This window comes from Pseudopipra pipra, chromosome 1 (genome assembly GCF_036250125.1).
Source record: "Pseudopipra pipra isolate bDixPip1 chromosome 1, bDixPip1.hap1, whole genome shotgun sequence".
Taxonomy (NCBI): Eukaryota; Metazoa; Chordata; class Aves; order Passeriformes; family Pipridae; genus Pseudopipra; species Pseudopipra pipra.
In genome coordinates, this window is record NC_087549.1 from 130,713,001 (window position 1) to 130,731,547 (window position 18,547).

Here is an 18,547-nt window from a genome sequence, read left to right on the forward strand (position 1 = left end):
TATGCTCTTCTGGAACAAAACATTAAATCCATGATGAAAAGCTTTCCTGTAACTTTGTTCTTCAAATAAGATTCATCATCAATCTGTGAAAATCAGCAGCAAAGGTAATGGAGAGGTCCAGAAGCTGACCTCTAAGCGATAATTAAAAAGAAGGAATCAGGAATAGAAAATGGAACATCAAAAAACACCAAATAGTGAAACGCTAGTCATTCTGTTACCTCATCATCATCTGCATCATACTGTGCATAATGCTGCTCCAGCAGCTCTCTCTGGCGGCGTTCTTGTTCTAGAGTTTGGCTAATCAGCTGCGCAACCTCACTCACTTGTCCCGGTTTTTCTCGTCCAATTACAAACCTATACAAAAAATTAGTGAAAAAATATTACTCCTATTGTTTACCAAAGTTCTACCATTTTAGCTGTGTCTAGTACAGAGGGTAGCCTTTTTCTCCGAAGATATGTAGCTGTGATTGTTTCAGATATGTTCTATGGATGACATTTGTCAGAAGGGCACTGTGTGCAGGACTAGGAGTGATCAGACCATGACGGGTCTGGTCACATGACAGAAATGGGAAAACAGAAGGGACCACTAAAGCCTTCACTCCAAACTTCAGTAGTTACAGACACAGACCTAGAGCAGAACAATTTTTTTTTAAAAGTATCATCACTTCCATTCCCTTTAGAGCCATGTGTTTCCCAGAAGGCTGCATTAGACCAGACTCTTACAGATATGCAGTAACAGCACAAGGCGCACTTCTGGCAGCTTATAATGAAAGGTACGTACACCAGAGTAACTTTTCCACCTTGACTTAGAATTTATCTTCTGTTTCTGAGCTTTTATATTTGTCTTCCTCCTGTCTATAAAAGAGAACCTATTTTCACATTTTTAAATCTGACAGATGCTACTTCCATAATTTTAAGCCGCATTGAAATTTTTCTTTTATTTCATGAACTTCTGTTGCTAAGGAATGTTTTTCTCCACCGTTAGCTACTGCTGAACATTGGGAGCACATTTCTTTGGCCTAACAAAAGACAAGGGAAGTGCCTTTTTCTTGGTTGAGACTTACAAAACTGCTTCCTAATCCTGCTTTCTGCAACTGGAACTCAGAATTGCTTTGGACTGTAACTTTTTTTCTCAGCACAGCGGCATAACCATAATTAGATATATTGCTATCTATAGAACTAATGATAAACACCCATTACACAGGACCAACACACTGTAAACAACTGAATAAAAGCACACTTTAAAGATGTCAAGCTGAAGGAATATTTTCTTAGCAGGCTAGAAAGACAACTGGGTAATTACAGATGAAAGAAGTATTATGTGGAGCTGAAAAGCACAATAAGGTGACACTGAAATACTGCATATGGTAAATTACTTGTTTCCACAACACTTGGCTCAAATGATTAATTTATTATTTGAAGGAGAGGCCGAAATGTGCATTATATCTCATGTATGAAAATTCTTTTCATTAGCACTGCCTATCACTGTTAAAAGCCCTTGGGATTTGTCATCCAACTTCTCATGAATGGATGACCCTGGGTCCATTTCCTAAGCCAAACAATTTTTCAGACTCTACGAAGTCAGGCATACAGAAAGGACTACAATTTGGAGATTATTTCACCACCATCAAAACATCCGAGTCAGTACTTTGTTCCAAAAGGATAAGAAAGGTGAGAATGAGTGACTACCTTTGAAATAATGACACAAGGTGCTCTGAAAATAATTGTCAAGAAAGTGCGTTAGCTTAAAAACATTAATAGAAAATACAGCAGAAACTGGAACAAAATCAAGACAATAACATCAGCATTTTAATCCTTATCAAAACAGATCACAGTTTGGCACTCATATCCCACTATTACAAAATATGACGTTAGTTCTCAGTAATGATTAAGATGTTGGGCTGAAAGAAAAAGAATGTTTCTTCATGGCCCTTACACTTCATCTGTTCTGCATACTGACTCATAGACAGATCCTGTTTCCTCTGATTTTTAATTTTAGAGCCAAGTATTACAAAGATTAAACCAGTCATGTATTCAGACTCAACTGGGAGGAACAATGAACTTTAGGTATTACTACATAAGGTAAAAATTATTTAACCCATATTTGCTATGTGTTTGTCTCCTCTAATGTAAAAACAAATTAAAAGTAAAAAGGGAAAAAAAACCCTTCTATTTTAAACAAACATTTTAAGCAACATTTTGCATGAGTATATTACTTACACATAGTAGAGAGAGCACCCCGTTTGTACACACAAGGGAGATCACCAATGTGGCAAATTAGGGAACCACGCAAAGTGATGCAAATATTGTATTCCCTCCGGCCCTCTGCCTAATAATACCCCTCCCTTGGAAAGGGACTCTAAATACTTCATATAATCATTTTTGTACACTGAAAACTTCGAACAGACAATATGTAATGCATCTCAAGTCTGGTAACTCCCAATTATTCAGGAGTGGTTTTGACACATTAGACTGTAATGTAATTATTTTTTCATATAGACAAATTTAGGTAGGATGTAAAAACCTTATTAATTGAATTTTTCTTCTCATGCCAAAGCCACTTACAGTTCACAGTGATGTGATTTTCAAGGCTGGAATCACATGTCAAAATGAAGTTCCTCAGTGATACCTGAAGCTGTTAGATGATACATTAATAAAAGCCTCCAAGCAATGACAAAGTTTAAAGCAAATGTTTTCCAAGACAGAAATACATAAGGAATGTTTTATCTTCATACAATTTACTGCTTTAGAGTGAGACATTTCCAAAGTGTCTGAAAATAAATTTTTAGAAGCATTCAATCTATGATTGGTGTCAGTTCTAGATAAAGAACTGTAAATTTGTAAAATGGAATAAATACTATGTTGCCAGCAATTACAGCTTTTACCAAGCAAACTAAACCTATTGTCATGTTACATTCCATGACCTTTAGAATACCATGATGCATATAATTAACTTGTAACTAAGATAAGCCATAAAGTTTAAAGACAGATGAATAAATATTACTCTCTTAGAAAACCATGAAGCAAAGGCAGTTATTAAAACTCTAAGCCTGAATTAGATCTTTATGCATAGAATGGCTTTAAATACAAGAACTATCATAATCTGAAGTGTTTAAATATGAGAAAGAGACATAAGGTTGTGATTCACTGACCAGAAAATTAGTCACTGAACCATAACACGCACACTTCAACCAAGGGGCTAATTATATTTTTCGAATTACTCTTGCCACCCAAAATTAAGCACATGCATTTCAGACTTGATTAATTAGTCTCAAGGGCCAAAAGTATTATAAGAAAGAACTATAAATTCTATCAACAGTAATATATTTACGATGATGGTTATGTTTCTGGATATGAGATAAATGAGGGTTTTAAAGCCTTTAAACCACACCACAATAACATTCCTCTTAATTATTAAAGCCAGCAAATGTAAAATAAAACCCAGCGAATCTGTGATACTCCCATCACTGTACTAAATCTCAGATCCTTACTGATTATTTCTGATGTGAGCAAAAAAGAAAGAGAGAGGAGAGAGAAGCAGGGCATGAACTGATCTTGATATTCAGAGTTAGATGGAATTTAGTTGAATTACCAGTTGTGAAATATTCTTTGTGTTTGTGGTTAAAATAAACAGGGACAGAGACAGGAATATAATTAATATTTGACTATATCTTGGATTTAAGAATATCTAAAAGAATGAAGTACCTTGAGAAATTGAAAATTAATTACAGTGGTGGTGGTTATGAAAAGCATTCTAGTGAAACTGTCAGCAACTCCTACATCTCCTGAAATCCATGATTTAAATATTTTACAGCACACCTGATACATAGCTTTCTGCGTATTTCTAGCTTTTATTAAATGAGGATCTGCAGACCTGTGCTTCTTGAAATAACAGTAGATAACTTATTATGTTTTTTACCAACTACGGGAATCAGAAACATTATTACAAGGATTAAATCAAAAATATTTCCACTTCGAAAATAACTTTGGTACTAAAAAAAATTGTGAAGGCACCAAATCTGTGATGGAAAACTGAAGTTCTGCAGCACAGATTTTTCATGACCTGGGTTAATGATTTGTCCTAAAAATACTTCAGGCATTAACTGCTTAGTTAAAAATAATTTAGCATGGTTCCCTTAAATTCAACAAAAACCATGTAAGAATACAGCGAACTCATTCTAAGAAATAAAGAATAGGAGGTTTGCCTTTCTAAAATACAGTGTGGTCAATAAAAATATACAGTAAAATTCATTGTACTTGGGGGAATTTGGATGCCTGGAAGTGTTCAAAGCCAGGTTGGATGGGGCTTTGAGCAACCTGCTCAAGTGGAGGGTGTCCCTGTCCATGGCAGGGGAGTTGGAACTAGATGATCTTTAAGGTCCCTTCCAATACAAACCATTCTATGATTCTATGATTTTAAAAATGGTTTTAAAAATGGTTTTCCTCTGATGCTGCTTCTGCTACCATTTATCTCATTTATTTCAAGATGTCTTCAATTACCTACTCTGGCTGCTTCCATTACGATAACAGCCATATAATTAATCCAAAGTGCTAAAAGGAGTGTGAACTGTGTTAAGAAGGCACTTTTATTTAGTCACAGCAGCACAAGCTGCAATTTTTCTGGGTTTCATGAACAAGATCAACCCCTCTTAAACAGCAGTCAACCGCAGAAGTCACTGACTACACATTAAGAATTCACAGCCTGTGAGCTTCCACTACAATTTTTCAGATAAAATGATCTAAAACTCATAAAGACTCTTCCTATCATTGAATAATTTAGGTTGGAAGGAAACTCTGGTCTACCCTAAGCCCCTGACTTCAAAGCAAGGCCAACTTTGTCATGGCCTTGAGCAGAATCACCCTTGCTGCAACTTCTGTTCATTGCCTGTTATCCTGTCCCTGTACTGAGAGTACAAAGAACCTGGGTTTACCCTTTCTACCTCCTGGAAGGTAGTTGAGACAGCAGTAAGATGCCTGGCATCTCTTTCTTTTCTTTAGACTGAAGATGGTTCTTTCCACCTCTTCTCAGGGTGTTGCCTGCACAGCTGCTCTCTAGCTCACAGTGTCACACAGGGATATGCTGCCTCAGATACAGGACTCACATCTGCCCTTAATGTTTCTGTCAGCTCATTCCTCCAGGCTGTTGAAGATCCTGTGAATAGCAGTCCCACCTGTTAGCCCCTCTAGCCTCACCTGCAACCTTGCTAATGGTGCCTACTCCACCCAGCTCTCCCTTGCACCAGAGACAAGCATGTGCACAGCAATCTTTAAAGCTACTAGCTGGAACCAAGAGGAACTGAGAAGGAAATAAAAAAGGTTTGCCTGGAGGTGAGTGAAGGTAGTGACCCAAAACTAACAAACGTGAACAACTCCGCTTGGAGATCAGGACCCAAAGTAACACAACAAAGTGACAACCATCAGCCAGTGAAAGGAGCAATGACTGATGAAATTATCATACATAGGAAACATCTGAGAGGGCAACCTGTCCAGTGCTGGATGCTGGCTATGTAAAGCCAGCACAGACAAGCAAACTCTGGGGAAGAGCCTTCAAGGACCCTAGAGACAGAGTTGCCAGTAAGCTGAACTGTTGTGCAGAAGTTCTGCAGCCTCCATCCTTGTCCACAGACCCAGGATAAAGTAAGCTACCTTGAATTTAAAGACAGACAGCGTGACTCCAACTTACCAGCTTGGGTTGGAAAGGACCACACTATGAGCAGAGACACCTTTCATTAGATTGGGGCCCCATCCAACCTGGCCTTGAACACTTCAGGGACAGGTCATCCCCAACTTCTCTGAAAAACCTGTTCCAGTGCCTCACTACCCTCTGACTGAAGAACTTATTCCTAACATCTAATCTAAATCTCTCCTCTTTTGGTTTCAAATTGTTCCCCCTTGTCCTTTACCTCTGTCTGTGTAAAAAGTCACTCTCCCTATTTTTTATTTTCAGTACTGGAAGGCTACTATAAGGTCTCGCCGGAATGTTCTCTTTTCCAGGCTGAACAACGCCAGCACTCTCAAACTGTCTTCACAGGAGAGGTGCTCAATCCCTCTGATCATCTTTGTGGCCTTGGACTTGCTACAACAGGTCCGTGTCTTTCTTGTGCTGGGGACCCCTGAGCTGGATGCAGTATTCCAGGTGGGGTCTCACAAGGGCAGAGTAGAGGGACAGAACAACCTCCCTCAACCTGATGGCCATTCCTCCCTTGATGCCAACCAGGATGTGGTTGGCCTTCTAGGCCAGCAATGGTATCAGTGGTGCTGGTGGGTGAGCAGCAAAGTAATAGCTCACATGCCAGAAAAGCCTCAGCAGTGTCCCCAGAGCATATTGGATACAAGCCTCTGATAAGCTATTCTGCTATCAACACTAAATGGATATTGAGTCAGACGATTAGAAAGTCATGTAAAAAACCCACATACTAATAATAATGCACTTAGATTAATTATTCCCACAGAAATCAATTCTAGTATAGGGCCTCACTGACACATTAGCTTTACTCAAGAGTACTTAAAAATTAGCCAAGGCATTCAATATTTTGGCACCTCTCCAGGTGCTGGTCCTTACATTGCTCTGTTCCTCTGAGAGTGGAGGTTAAGAATCAATTCCATCTCTCCCAGACAGCCTGGCTGTATCCCAACACAGTGTTTGCTTAAAAGGTTTCCTTGAATACAGGATGATCATTTAATCAGCATTTGCTACAGCACCACACAATCCTTATGGGAATGGCCAGCTCAAAGAAACACATTTGTAAATCTATACTTTAACATATCTGAATGCAGTCAGCTCTGCTCAGAAGGTACAAGTACTACCTGGGAATGTTTCTAAAACCTGATTGCTTTCTGAGGTAAGATCTGTCTTCCCTCACCCTTGCTGACATCAATAGGGAAGAAATCCAGGAAGAAAATGGGTCAGATGGGTCAGATGTAAGATGCTGGGTTCGGGCCACATCCTTAATCTGGACGATTATGTGATCCAGATTCTAGGCAAGCTGGACCATCCCCACAGCACAGTCCAAATAAATGCTCCTACAGCACCATCCCTGTAGTTTGGTGAGTTATCCTGCAACGAGGAACAGTGGATATTTCTGCCCAGCTGTCACATTGTTGTATCCCATTAATCAAGGTGTATCAAAACTGTGTGGGAGTTTCTACAACACAGTAACTTGGATGAAAAAGAATTAGCTAAATAAACATACATGATAATATTTCAGTTGCAGGGGTAGAAGTTCATGTTTAGATCCAACCAATTTGAGGACAAAGTGATTCAAAACCTGTCAAATTGTTCCTTTTCCCAGGAAAACAAAACAAAAAAAAAGCTGCTCCTAATGAAATCCAGCCCCACTGAGTCTTATTCATTCATGTTACACTTAATTGTAAAAACAATACTGTAATACCTAGCACGATAGCTTATAATTCAGACAAAATCTTCAAATAAAGATTTCTATATATATTTCAAACTCAAAAATATAATTTCCCATCCAAATGTGCAAATATTTCAAGAAATAACTTACCATAAAATTAAAATTAGCAAGATCTCAGGACACAGGGACTATGTTTATGCCAGTAAATTAAACAGTGCCAGGGAATGATTCCAAGTACTAGTAATTGATTATCATATTAAAATCATATTAAATCACTGAGTCTCTGAAACAGTTTGGCCCATGTTAATTAATATTCTACTGAAGAATACTGAGACAAAGCCCAGGAGTTAGCAAAGACTACGAGTTAGCCTGGATTGGGTTTCCAGTGAACAATTTATATACAGCCTCCCTGCCCAGAAAGGTACAAAACTTTAAGGGTAGGAGCACTGACCACTCCGGTGCCAGCTGGCCTTAGTGGGAAGAACAGTTTGAGGCACAGACTGCCTACTACAACAAGCACAGCCAAGGCATATAAACCAGCTAAGCAGTGATGAATGCAGCCTTACCTCGCCTGTGCTAAGGGGTCAGAGTACTTATGGGTAGTTTTTCATGTTCAACATGCTACTCCTGGTAGTCTTACAGTCATTACCAGCGCTTGTAGGAGTTCTTTGCAGAGACCAAAAAGAAAACAGCTTATATTATGGAATATTTAGTATAACCATAGTGGAATAAACAGGAGAAATTTACACTATTTCGGCACACAGCACCACATATTTAGTTTTTGTAGGATCCACGATTTGGGTTTATCAAAGAAGCAGAAAGTGCACCAAGCACACGTGGCTTCTTAAGCAGCTCAGCACGAAGTCCCAGCTCAGCAATCAGCATTGCAGAGGCAAAGGGCTTTTCTTTCCTTTTCTTTTTCTCTTCTTTGCTCTTGCACTTGGATTCAAGGAAAAAGAAACAGACAAGGAAGAAAAGAACAAAACCACAACCCCCAACCAGAAAACAGATTACACAATCCAGCTCTCTGAATCAGATATCGAGTGTGGTATCCTTTGCTTTTTGGGTCCTGTCTCATTACCCAGGAATTAGAAGTCCTGCCTCTATCACAATGTGGATCTGCATTATGGAGAATGCCTGCAAATGTTTAAAGGACCCAGCTGTTTCATAGTGTAAGAGCACAGGCAGGCAAAGCTAGAAGGAGCAGAAGAAAATCTGCACAGGCATGCCCACTGGAAGAAGAGAAGATTATTATCTAGGCAAAGGAGTTACAAAAATAAAGCCATGCTGTTCAGTGCTACTGTCAACAAACAGCATTCCCACCAGGGTATACTGCTGCTGGTTAGATCCTGAGGTAGACTTCATCCGTCCTGTATACTGTCTTAGTGCTTGCAAAGACATGACTGTATAAATTACCTTTTCAGATGCTGTGATGGCAAACAAAACTAACAGCAGGTATACAAATACTATTTTCTGAAACAGTGTATTTTTCAGAAAAAAATCAGCTCAAGATGGGATGAGGAATTAGCTGAAGAAGGAATAAATGAATTTCAAGTTGATGTTAATGAACAAGTGATTATTTTCACTTTTCACCCTTTAACTGCTCATTGTGTAAGAGCTAAATAAAAGAAATGTAAAAACTTGTCTGAAAGATTGCATTTGCAGTTCAGCAGGAGATAAAGAAATTAGGCTGTGAACCAGGATTGAAAGTTGAGACAGAACCCTGCTTTGAATTAAAACTGTCCAGATAAGAAAAAACAAAAAAATGGTAATAGATGATTCTTTATTAGAACAGAGAATAGTTAACAGTGAAAAGCCACAGGGTCTGATAGTTACACTGCTATTGTTAGAACATACTCTTCAGTGATCTAGAAGATTAATTAAACATGGCAAAATTGGCTAACCAATTATTTAAGATGGGAAGAATGATGCATTTCAGCAGAATTTAATTAAACAAAAGCAGGTAAAATCATTAGTAGGCTAGAATTAATACAATTAATAACTTTCAGAGTGGTACAAATCATGAGACACCAAAGAGGTTTTGCACAGGTTCTGCATGGTTCCTTAAAAAATCAAGAACTGACTCAGAAAATACCACGAGAGCATCCGCTCAGTGCTTAGCAACAGTTTGGAAAGCTGAGAAAATGTTTAGTCACATTCATACAATGGGATACGGAAGGAGGACACGGAATTTAAAATTTGCCTCTCCAGTAAAACACTGAATTTGGTTAACTTTAAAGAAACCTTTTAGAGGAAAGTAATAATGCTAAAAGCATACAAGCAGCATGAGAAGGACTGGGATTTTCCAGTGACTCTCTCATGCAAGACCCTTTCTACTTATCAATGCAGTAAGACTTCCCAGAACCAATTCCTCCTTTCCTGGGATCCTGCCCTTTCCTAGAGCTGCATGAGCACAAATCTTTGCATCCGATAAGGCAAAGAAGTGCAGTCCCCACTGAAAGCTCCCATATTTGTTCTAGAAGAGACAGAGACTAGGTAAGTATGATAAAAGGATAAAGTCTTCATTATGCAAGAACTAGATTTTATTTCTTGTGAAGGTGTTCAAGAAAAAAAATAAAATTCCCTGGAAGGATACAGCTCTTTGAGTGAGCTTTTTCTGGCGAAGACAGTAGGGTCTCCCAGCACCCTTTCATTATGATGAACAGGGGAAAGAGTGGGATCACAAAGGCTCAGCATAACCCAAGCAGCTTCAAAGAACTTCAGGTTTGATACTCAATACCACAGTCCATGGTATTCAAACAAAATAACAAAGGAGAAGCTCCATGACAGGATAGGATTCCCGCTGTCAAGCTGTCTCCTTATCCTATCTTTTATGATTGCAGGCACCACTCACAAACTTCAAGCTCATGGATTACATCCTAAATGGGGTCAAAAGAAGCACAGAACAATTAGTGGTATTAGTGTGGCACTGCCCTCTGACTGATCCATTAATCTTAGAGCAGGGTCAACACTCAACGATATTGAAAACTACACACATTTCAAAGGAAAATCCCTCCTGTATGTAGTCAAATTCTGAAATCCACTAATATGAGATATTAGTAAACTAAATAGTTAAGCAAAATTATGAAGAAGACTTGATATTTACATCAATTGAAACAGCATTCATAGCTGTATTTGCCAGATTAGAGTCACGAGGACATTAATTCTCATCCCGAAAAACAGAAGCTGATTGCCAGCTGGGATTATGAAAGAATTCCCTCTCTTTCCTTTGACTCATAGGCTACCAGAGTACATCTGGTGGGTACTGATTATCTTTCTATAAAACATTATAAGAAAGAATAATTTAATTTATTATCACTGGAGAAGCCAAATTGGCTGAGTCAATGATCTTCCATTATGGTATGACAACTCTGCTGGATGGTCCAATACTGCAAACAGTAGATAAAATAATCACAGATGCTTATTTTCTCTTCTTTCCTCTCAGCCTCACCTAAAACAGTTCAAAAGGTAAAAGTCATGTCTTCATTCTCACAAATTCTTTACTGTGTCAGCTACAGACAGTCTGGATAGATTTTTTTTCTGGTAGAAGAACTGTAAAAATCTATTCTAGGTCAACGATTTCCACTCAGTATCAGTCAAAATGTTCAGAAGGCTCAAAGGGGAAAAATAAATCACTAAGTATTGGTATTACGCAAGCTCTCTGAAGAGGTATTGACTGCATTTATTGCAAAGAATTAAGAAGTGGCTTTAATGTCATTCTATTCATCTATGTCCTTTCTTTACAACTGATCTCACATAATAAACCCTGCTACAAAACCCAGCATGCACTTTGACTAGATTAAGGACAAAACGATTGCATATGCGTAATGCTGTGGGTTATAAACGTAAAGTAATGCCAGTGAAATGCACACATATCTCTGTGTGCGCAGGACACCAGGCAGAAGGTACAGATTTTGCATGCTCTGATCACAAAGATAACTATGCTTACTAAAGCAGTTCTATAAAATCCATCAAACTGACACTATTAAAGAGCAGACACGTGACTAAGTATGAATGTGGTTTCCCCTGTGAAAGAAGGATTCATGAAGCTGCCTTGCCTTGAATTAGGTGGGGTGTGAGATTATACACTGCCTACACACTTGTAGTTCAGCAGGGACACCCCTTGCAGGAATGGCAGAAGGTATTTATAAAGCAGCAACCTTTTCCACTGCTCCAGCCTCCCACAGTGACGCAGATCATTAATGGCAGCTGCCATGGGAATGGTGCACACAGAGGTCAGTAGCACCTCCCTCCCTGCACTGCCAACAGGCAGAAGCTGACAGCTGGGGGCAAGAGAGGGATTTTGCCCCAGAAGACCCCCTTAAATTGCCCCTAGTGTTCTGGAGCAATTCAGGTGCAGAGGTGGGCACTGTCTGCCAAAGAAGGTGGAGATGAGGGACTTCTCAATCCTAGCTCTGATACAGCTGTAAGCGGGAAAGAGGATCTGTCAGAAACCAATTGTTCTCTCCACAGAACGAGCAGCAGGCAAGGCTCTTTTGTCACACATCAAAACAAAAACAGTAAGGGAGGTAAAAATACCTCATTTTCTTTCTTATCTAAATTCATCAATATTAGCTCTCTCTTTACAAGCAAATATTCAAACCTACATTGAAGCCAAAAATCCAAGCATCTTGAAATTTAAAAAAACCAGCTTTCTGGAACCATTTTTACTTTTGAGTAGCTAAAACCCATGCAGAGTACCAGACAGCAAAACCATCCAGGACCAGACCAGAAGCCAGGATCCTGTGCCACACAATGCTTGGCCATCTTGTAAAGTCTTGCTCCCAGCGTACCACAAACCAGGGAAGAAATCATGCATTTCTTGCCTGGCCTGCATAAAGCAGAAAAGTGGTGCTTAAGAGGGTTTTTTTTCCCCCATAAATTTTTAAATGAAACAAAAAATAGGGGGAGCTGCACCACATTCTCCCCATTTTTTTCCTCTAGTTAGAGACATATATATTAGTAAGATGCTGCTAAGCACAGTACTCTAGTGTACATATAGATTATTTTGTATCTGGTTTATTTATTCATAATTTAATATTATTTCATATTACAAATCAGATTGTATTTAAAATTGTATTGTTAAATGAATAATATTTTATGAAGGTTTTTTGTCTAATTGTGACACTAATGCACTGGGTCATTTTTTTCCATGAAAGCTCAATATCTTAAGCTTACTTACAAGGAAAAATGTAGAAACACACATATCTCTTTGATAAATGAGACCTGTCAGAAGCCAATGATCCCAGTGCACAGGATATATAGTACACCTGACAATGTAAGCTCAACAGCAGTGAAGTAATACTTTTTACAGCCCCCTATTTTGCAACAAGGGTCTAGATTGCAACCAGTCTCATTGTAATTTACTTCCTGGGAGAAGACTCTGGGAGTTCTGTGTGAAAATTGTTTTATGTTTCTTCCTTCTATTATTTTTCCATGGAAACAAGTACTCTATTCTGTAACTTATGCAATAATTATTACACGAACTAAGCTGATTATAAATGTATCTAATACATATGTTTTATGTAAGTGCTTTCTTTTTTTCTTTTGAGCTAAAACATCAAACACAAAATATACATAACATTTGCTTTGTGTACTGAAACACAGGAACACATTATTCTCTGTCATAAGGATTTTATATTTCAAGGTCCCAATTCTGCAGAAAACCTAATAAAGTATATACTCATTTTTATAGTTAGCTCAGTAGGAACACTCATAGCATGTGTGAGTCTTTGCAGAAATAGTACTGATGTAACTTAAACTGTAGATGTCACACAAAAATGTATTCATCTGTAATTACACTACAATTTCTAATATTTTTTTTCCTAAATAACCTCTTTCAAATAAAACCTTGATCAACCACCCCCAAGATTCTTTGCAGAATCCACATCCCAGCATTGTTTTCTTAATGTTGTACAGGAACAGCCATGGAATTATAGTGGAAATGTGCACGCCAACATATAGCACCACAATCTGAGGGGGTCTGCATATATTACCACACATAGTTTAGTCATGGTTCAAAAGAACTCAGCTCTGATCTCATTAATTAAAGAATTCAGTTCTATTCCCTAAAGAAGATTTTGAAAGAGAACCAAAGGGTGACTACAGAATGGCTGTTGCTTTAAAGGATGCCAAAGATATTTTGGGGTTTATTTTGTAGAGTTAAATCTTTACTGAAATTAACAAGCTGTTAAACAGAAAAGCTTTGTGTCTGCATGGGGTTTTAAGTGGCAAACCAGTTCATTTCTAGGCAAACAATGTTCTTATTAATTTACAGACATTTTACAACTTTGCATTTACATTAGTTCAGATTTTTACTTGTAGTGTATGTTACATTTTCTAGCCTATTCATTATCTTATGGATTTTTACAGGGACAGTATAGGAGCAGAGAGAAACCCAGAGACGGTGCCAGGAGCTAGGTAGCTAAATGAATTAATACTGGGACGTTGCCTTCCTCAATTTGGTAGCTGTTAACACTACTGCATTCAGTGTTCTCCTCTTCTCTGTGCTGAGGTGGTGTCTGCAAGCACCAGAGGGCTCACCACCTAACTCCTCCAACCCTGGGGCACTAACGTGGCCAGTCTCCCCACAGGAAGAGCAGAGAGGTGATCAGTGGCAGCACAGTTTCCATCTGATCAACACCTATGACCTTCGTCATTCCAACTAATACAAACAGTTTGAATCCATAGAGATCTAGACCAGTAGTTGAGACCATGGTCATCTATCTGCAAGTTCAGTTTGTCTCAGTGGTCATATTTTCAAAATCTAAACCAAAACAAAACTGTAATGCTGTATCTTTTCCCTTTCTTGGGATCAAAGGAGAGAAGACATGAAGAAGTCGAAAAACTCTGATTCCACCTGGGAATACTGAAAGTCCTGTGAAGGAAGCCAGGTAATCTTAAGTATTAAATTACAATTTTTTTTCCTTCTAAAATACTCACCTGACTTTCTCTTTGGTGTTTCTAAGAACAGTTGCAGCAAAATTTTGAGTAACACCAACCAGACTGATGCCATCAACTTCCACAATTTGGTCATTCACTTGGATCCTTTCAGGGAAAAAACACAAATACATAAACAAATGTGTGAATTCTTGTGAATCTTCAGCAAAAGTTAGCACAGAGAGATCTTTCTAGCTAGACTTTAAACAAAAGCTCAGTCATAAAATGACTGAGGTAAATACAAAAAATGCATCATTCCTTGCATGCAGACATCTCGCAAGTCCAGCTTCTAAGTTACTACAATTAATAGCATCAATTATCCAGTCCCTTTCCTTGTATAGAAATACGGCAATGCAATACAGCAATATGGAATTTGTCATATGATTGAGATACTTCAACAGCTCTTATATAATTTTTTCCTAAGCCAATCTTGAAAAACAGCGTAAGACATAGCTCTGGTATTTCATGATAATGGAAAAAAATGTGATATTTAACTAAAACAACCTGCTCATCTGTGAAGAAAAGGGCTTATGTATTAGACTTAATTGTGATATACTCTCTTAAGATATTTCATCTAACTTGCTCCAAAAAATGAATTTCCAGTGTAGATGTGATCTTGCTGCACATTAACAAGACTTTGGACAGTTTTAATGAGGCCTTTCTTTCTGAAACCAAACACTTATTTATAGCTGATATACTGTTTGATGCAGAAAAAGTTAGACAGAAGGAAAACCATGCCACTTTTATCTAAAGCAAGCACTGCTACAAAATCCCTAGAACAGGCACTGGAGTCATCTGGATTACAAATCCTTGGAAGATGGCTGCTGCACTATCCTCCAGAAATGCATGATCTCCAATAGTGTCAAAACTTAAAAAACAAACACATATAGAACTAGTCAAAGGGAGCAATTTTCCAGTACTTACAGGGATTCTATTGATCCAAACCACACAGGTTACAAAGGAACCAAGAAACAGCTATGAAAAAATCCTATTTAAATTATATGAAAGTACCTACATTAATATATTTAATATCTTAGGATATCTTAGTGATAAGACTTCTTTTCAAAGAACAACAGAGGCTTCAACACAGGGTTGAAGCATTTTGACTTGGAGCACCAGTTTCTCTTTCAAGTCTGATGCAATGCTTTGCAGTTTTACATGTGTTCAAGCAGTATTTTCTGTTCTTTGGATTCCACTGATGAGTAAGAAATACAATATTTATTCTTTGGTAGCCTCACACAACAGATTATCACTGTCTTCTGGGTAGGATCTCCCTTGAAGAAGACAGCCTATAAACTATTTTGAAAATCATATTAGGTATTTTATTCTCAGAATTTTATTTTAATTTTCACCGAAGCATTTAAGAAATACACCTATCACATTAATATTTATTGAATTTTGATTTTTGTTTTTACTTAAGTGAACATGAGGTGCAGTCAGACGGCTGCAGGAGTTCCTAGAAAAGAACTTTTAAGAAGTTGGTGCTGACTGAGAGGGAAACTGTCACTCTCTTGGCTGAAAATGGTAGAAGAACAGATTCCTTTTAGATGACAGTTTATATACAACACTGTACATCACTATGCAGTGGATTAGCAGAGTTCAGACAGAGCCACAGTTACAGTATTTCAGGTGATGAAACATTATGTTAGAGAACTGTTGCCTAAAACTTTGTAAGTGGCTCTATCTTGATTCAGTCTAGTTCCATTTGTTCTTCAGGCATATTTCGTTTCTCCTTCTTTCTTGTTTATATAGCTCCTAAATTAATTTCCAACTCTTATTTTTATGGCCACTGTTCTCCAAACCCCCTTTCTTTCTACATATACATATATTTTAATTATACATAAACACACATACATATCAAACAATATACAAAGGCCAGCCTTCCTGTTAGAGCTCCCTCTGCCAGGAGCTCTAGGCCTCCTCTGTCTCTCAAATCTAATTTCAAACATGAATGAAAAATTAGGCTCAAGTTGCCAAAGCCTGAATTATAGACATGTAACTGCTTTTATCATTATTAACAAAATTTGTAATTCTTCTGACAATTATTTTCTTATGCTCATGACTTTAAACTTTGCCTGCAGATTAGAATGAAGTAGCAGCTACAGAAGTGAACCAACCAAAGTTGAACAAATTACCAGCACAATTACTGCTCTGCATGACACAATGAAAAATTTCACCTCTTCAGAGACAACTTTTAGAGCTCACGTTAAGAACTATGTAATGTTTCAAAACTGTTGTTCCCAATGTTATCAAAATACTTTAAAATGTGAATGACTCATCACCACAATAATTTGAAAGAAGCAGTTATGGATTGATTCATCCAGGATAAGTTTTTGTTTTTCATATTCAGTCTAATGACTGATTCCCTATTTTACACAGCAGTAATAACCTCTCCTATTACTTATCAACATGTTTGCCTTTGGGTTCATCTTAAAGCACCCTTCTTTGTTAAATATTGGTACACAATGCCTTTTAATATGACAAATAAACTCTACCTGTCTGTCTGAAGCAACACGAATCAAGCCAGTGGTGCTCAATTACTGGGAAACCCTTTTGTACAGATTTTGTGTTTCCATGGGAGGCAAGTACTTTATATCACAATTTGATGGGTCTTTCAATGAAAGATAGGAGCTATCCTACAGATACTGTAATGTGTTAAACTGTAGCTTCAGAAGAACCTGGTTGAATAGTGCTATGTGATTATTCAGAATATCTGACACAACTGTTGAAATATAGTTTTATTTTCATTATGAGACCTTGTTTTGCTATCAGTGTTAATGATTAACTAGGCTTTTCACAAAGATGAAGTTAACAGGACCCTTTACAGTTGATGCACTTTATTATAGAACCGTCTGCTCCTGACTGAGAGGATTACATATCCCTTTCCCAAGTGAATGATCAGTCAGGCTCTCAAAGAGAAAATCGGAGTGCTATTTCTCAGCTGACTGAACATTCTGCCAGTTGAAAACCAACACAAATATTAGAATGGTCAAAGAATGATTTTATTTTTCCTCAGCTGACAAGCTCCTTTCAGATGCCATCTAGGGAAATGAAAGAAGAGACTTGTGATGGAACATTAACTTCTGTAGCCCACTCAAACATGTGAATAATGAGAGGGAAAGAAATTACAGATCATCACAGAGCAGTAATGAGTGACTGATCTTCAACCAGAGAATTTCACAAAGAATGCCAGTCGTGAGCTTAATGCCTTTTGGCTGAGGTCAAGCACACCCTTCAGAAAAACATTCACTAAAATTTAAAGTAATGGATAAAGTCATGACATCTTGAGGTGTCAGCTTCTTCATTTCCCTTCATTATGTTTAAGCCTGTGATAAATCAGTACTTGGCCTTCAACTTGGTATCTTACTGCCAAGATCTGTATAGACACCTCCAAGTCCAATCTAGATGATGATATACCTCAGTAGTTTCAGAGCAATGTTATTAAACTTTGCAATCCCCTGCATTTTAGAATCTTCTTATTTAATTTTTGTGGGGTTTCCACAGCAGAATGACTTTTTGCCTGGCTGAAAAGGTAGAGTTGTTCATCAATAAGGAACGTGTTACTGCAATACATTTTTCAGAAGACAGTATCACCTTTTTAAGAGTTCATTCTTACTTTGATTTATAAATAAAACGTTCATATTATTTATAACTAATATAAAAAATCATTAATGGTTGTAAACAAAGAGAATGTATATAAGTTGTTTGAATAGCTTATGTATCAGATAAGTAATATTTTATTGGCACGCAAATTTACAAAGGTTATGCACTGGGACAAAATGACAAATTGTATGGAAGATACTTGAAAATACTTTTCATTATTAAATTATTAGACAGTAACATTGGCCTTATTGTGACAGGTATTGTGCAAAACACAGATAACTTGTCCCATATGATAGGAATATTTTATGCTCTAAAGGAATTCCTTTAACCTCAACACACCAAATAAGCAATTCTTGAAGCAAGCAGGTTTTGTATGAGCATCATATAAGACTACAAACACCAGTTCATTTCTTTATTGGGCAAGATTTATGGTACAGCTTCCTATTCAAGTTGATTATTGTACTTGCAATGCTGTAGGTGAAAACTGAACTCTGGAACAGAAGACTAGCCATAATAAGAAATACTAACAGTGTGTGTTAGTAAACAAAAAAGGAGTGCATTTAGTACCAGTTTAAACATTCAGATACACTAATTATTTTCCTAATCACATAATCATCAAGGTTGGAAAAGATCTTCAAGATCATCTA

At 37.6% G+C, this 18,547-nt stretch overlaps 1 protein-coding gene across 7 annotated transcripts in view; it reads right to left on the reverse strand.

Moving 5' to 3' along the window:
• The window catches only part of PPP1R9A (protein phosphatase 1 regulatory subunit 9A), a 137,839-nt gene that overhangs the window by 43,864 nt on the left and 75,428 nt on the right, over nucleotides 1-18,547 (reverse strand). For all 7 annotated transcript variants that reach the window (XM_064677155.1, XM_064677172.1, XM_064677163.1 and 4 more), the window contains exons 5-6: nucleotides 14,301-14,405; nucleotides 219-354 (exon numbers count right to left, since the gene is read on the reverse strand). In XM_064677155.1, coding sequence (XP_064533225.1) covers nucleotides 219-354; nucleotides 14,301-14,405 — 241 coding nt within the window. The remainder of the gene's footprint in view (nucleotides 1-218; nucleotides 355-14,300; nucleotides 14,406-18,547) is intronic.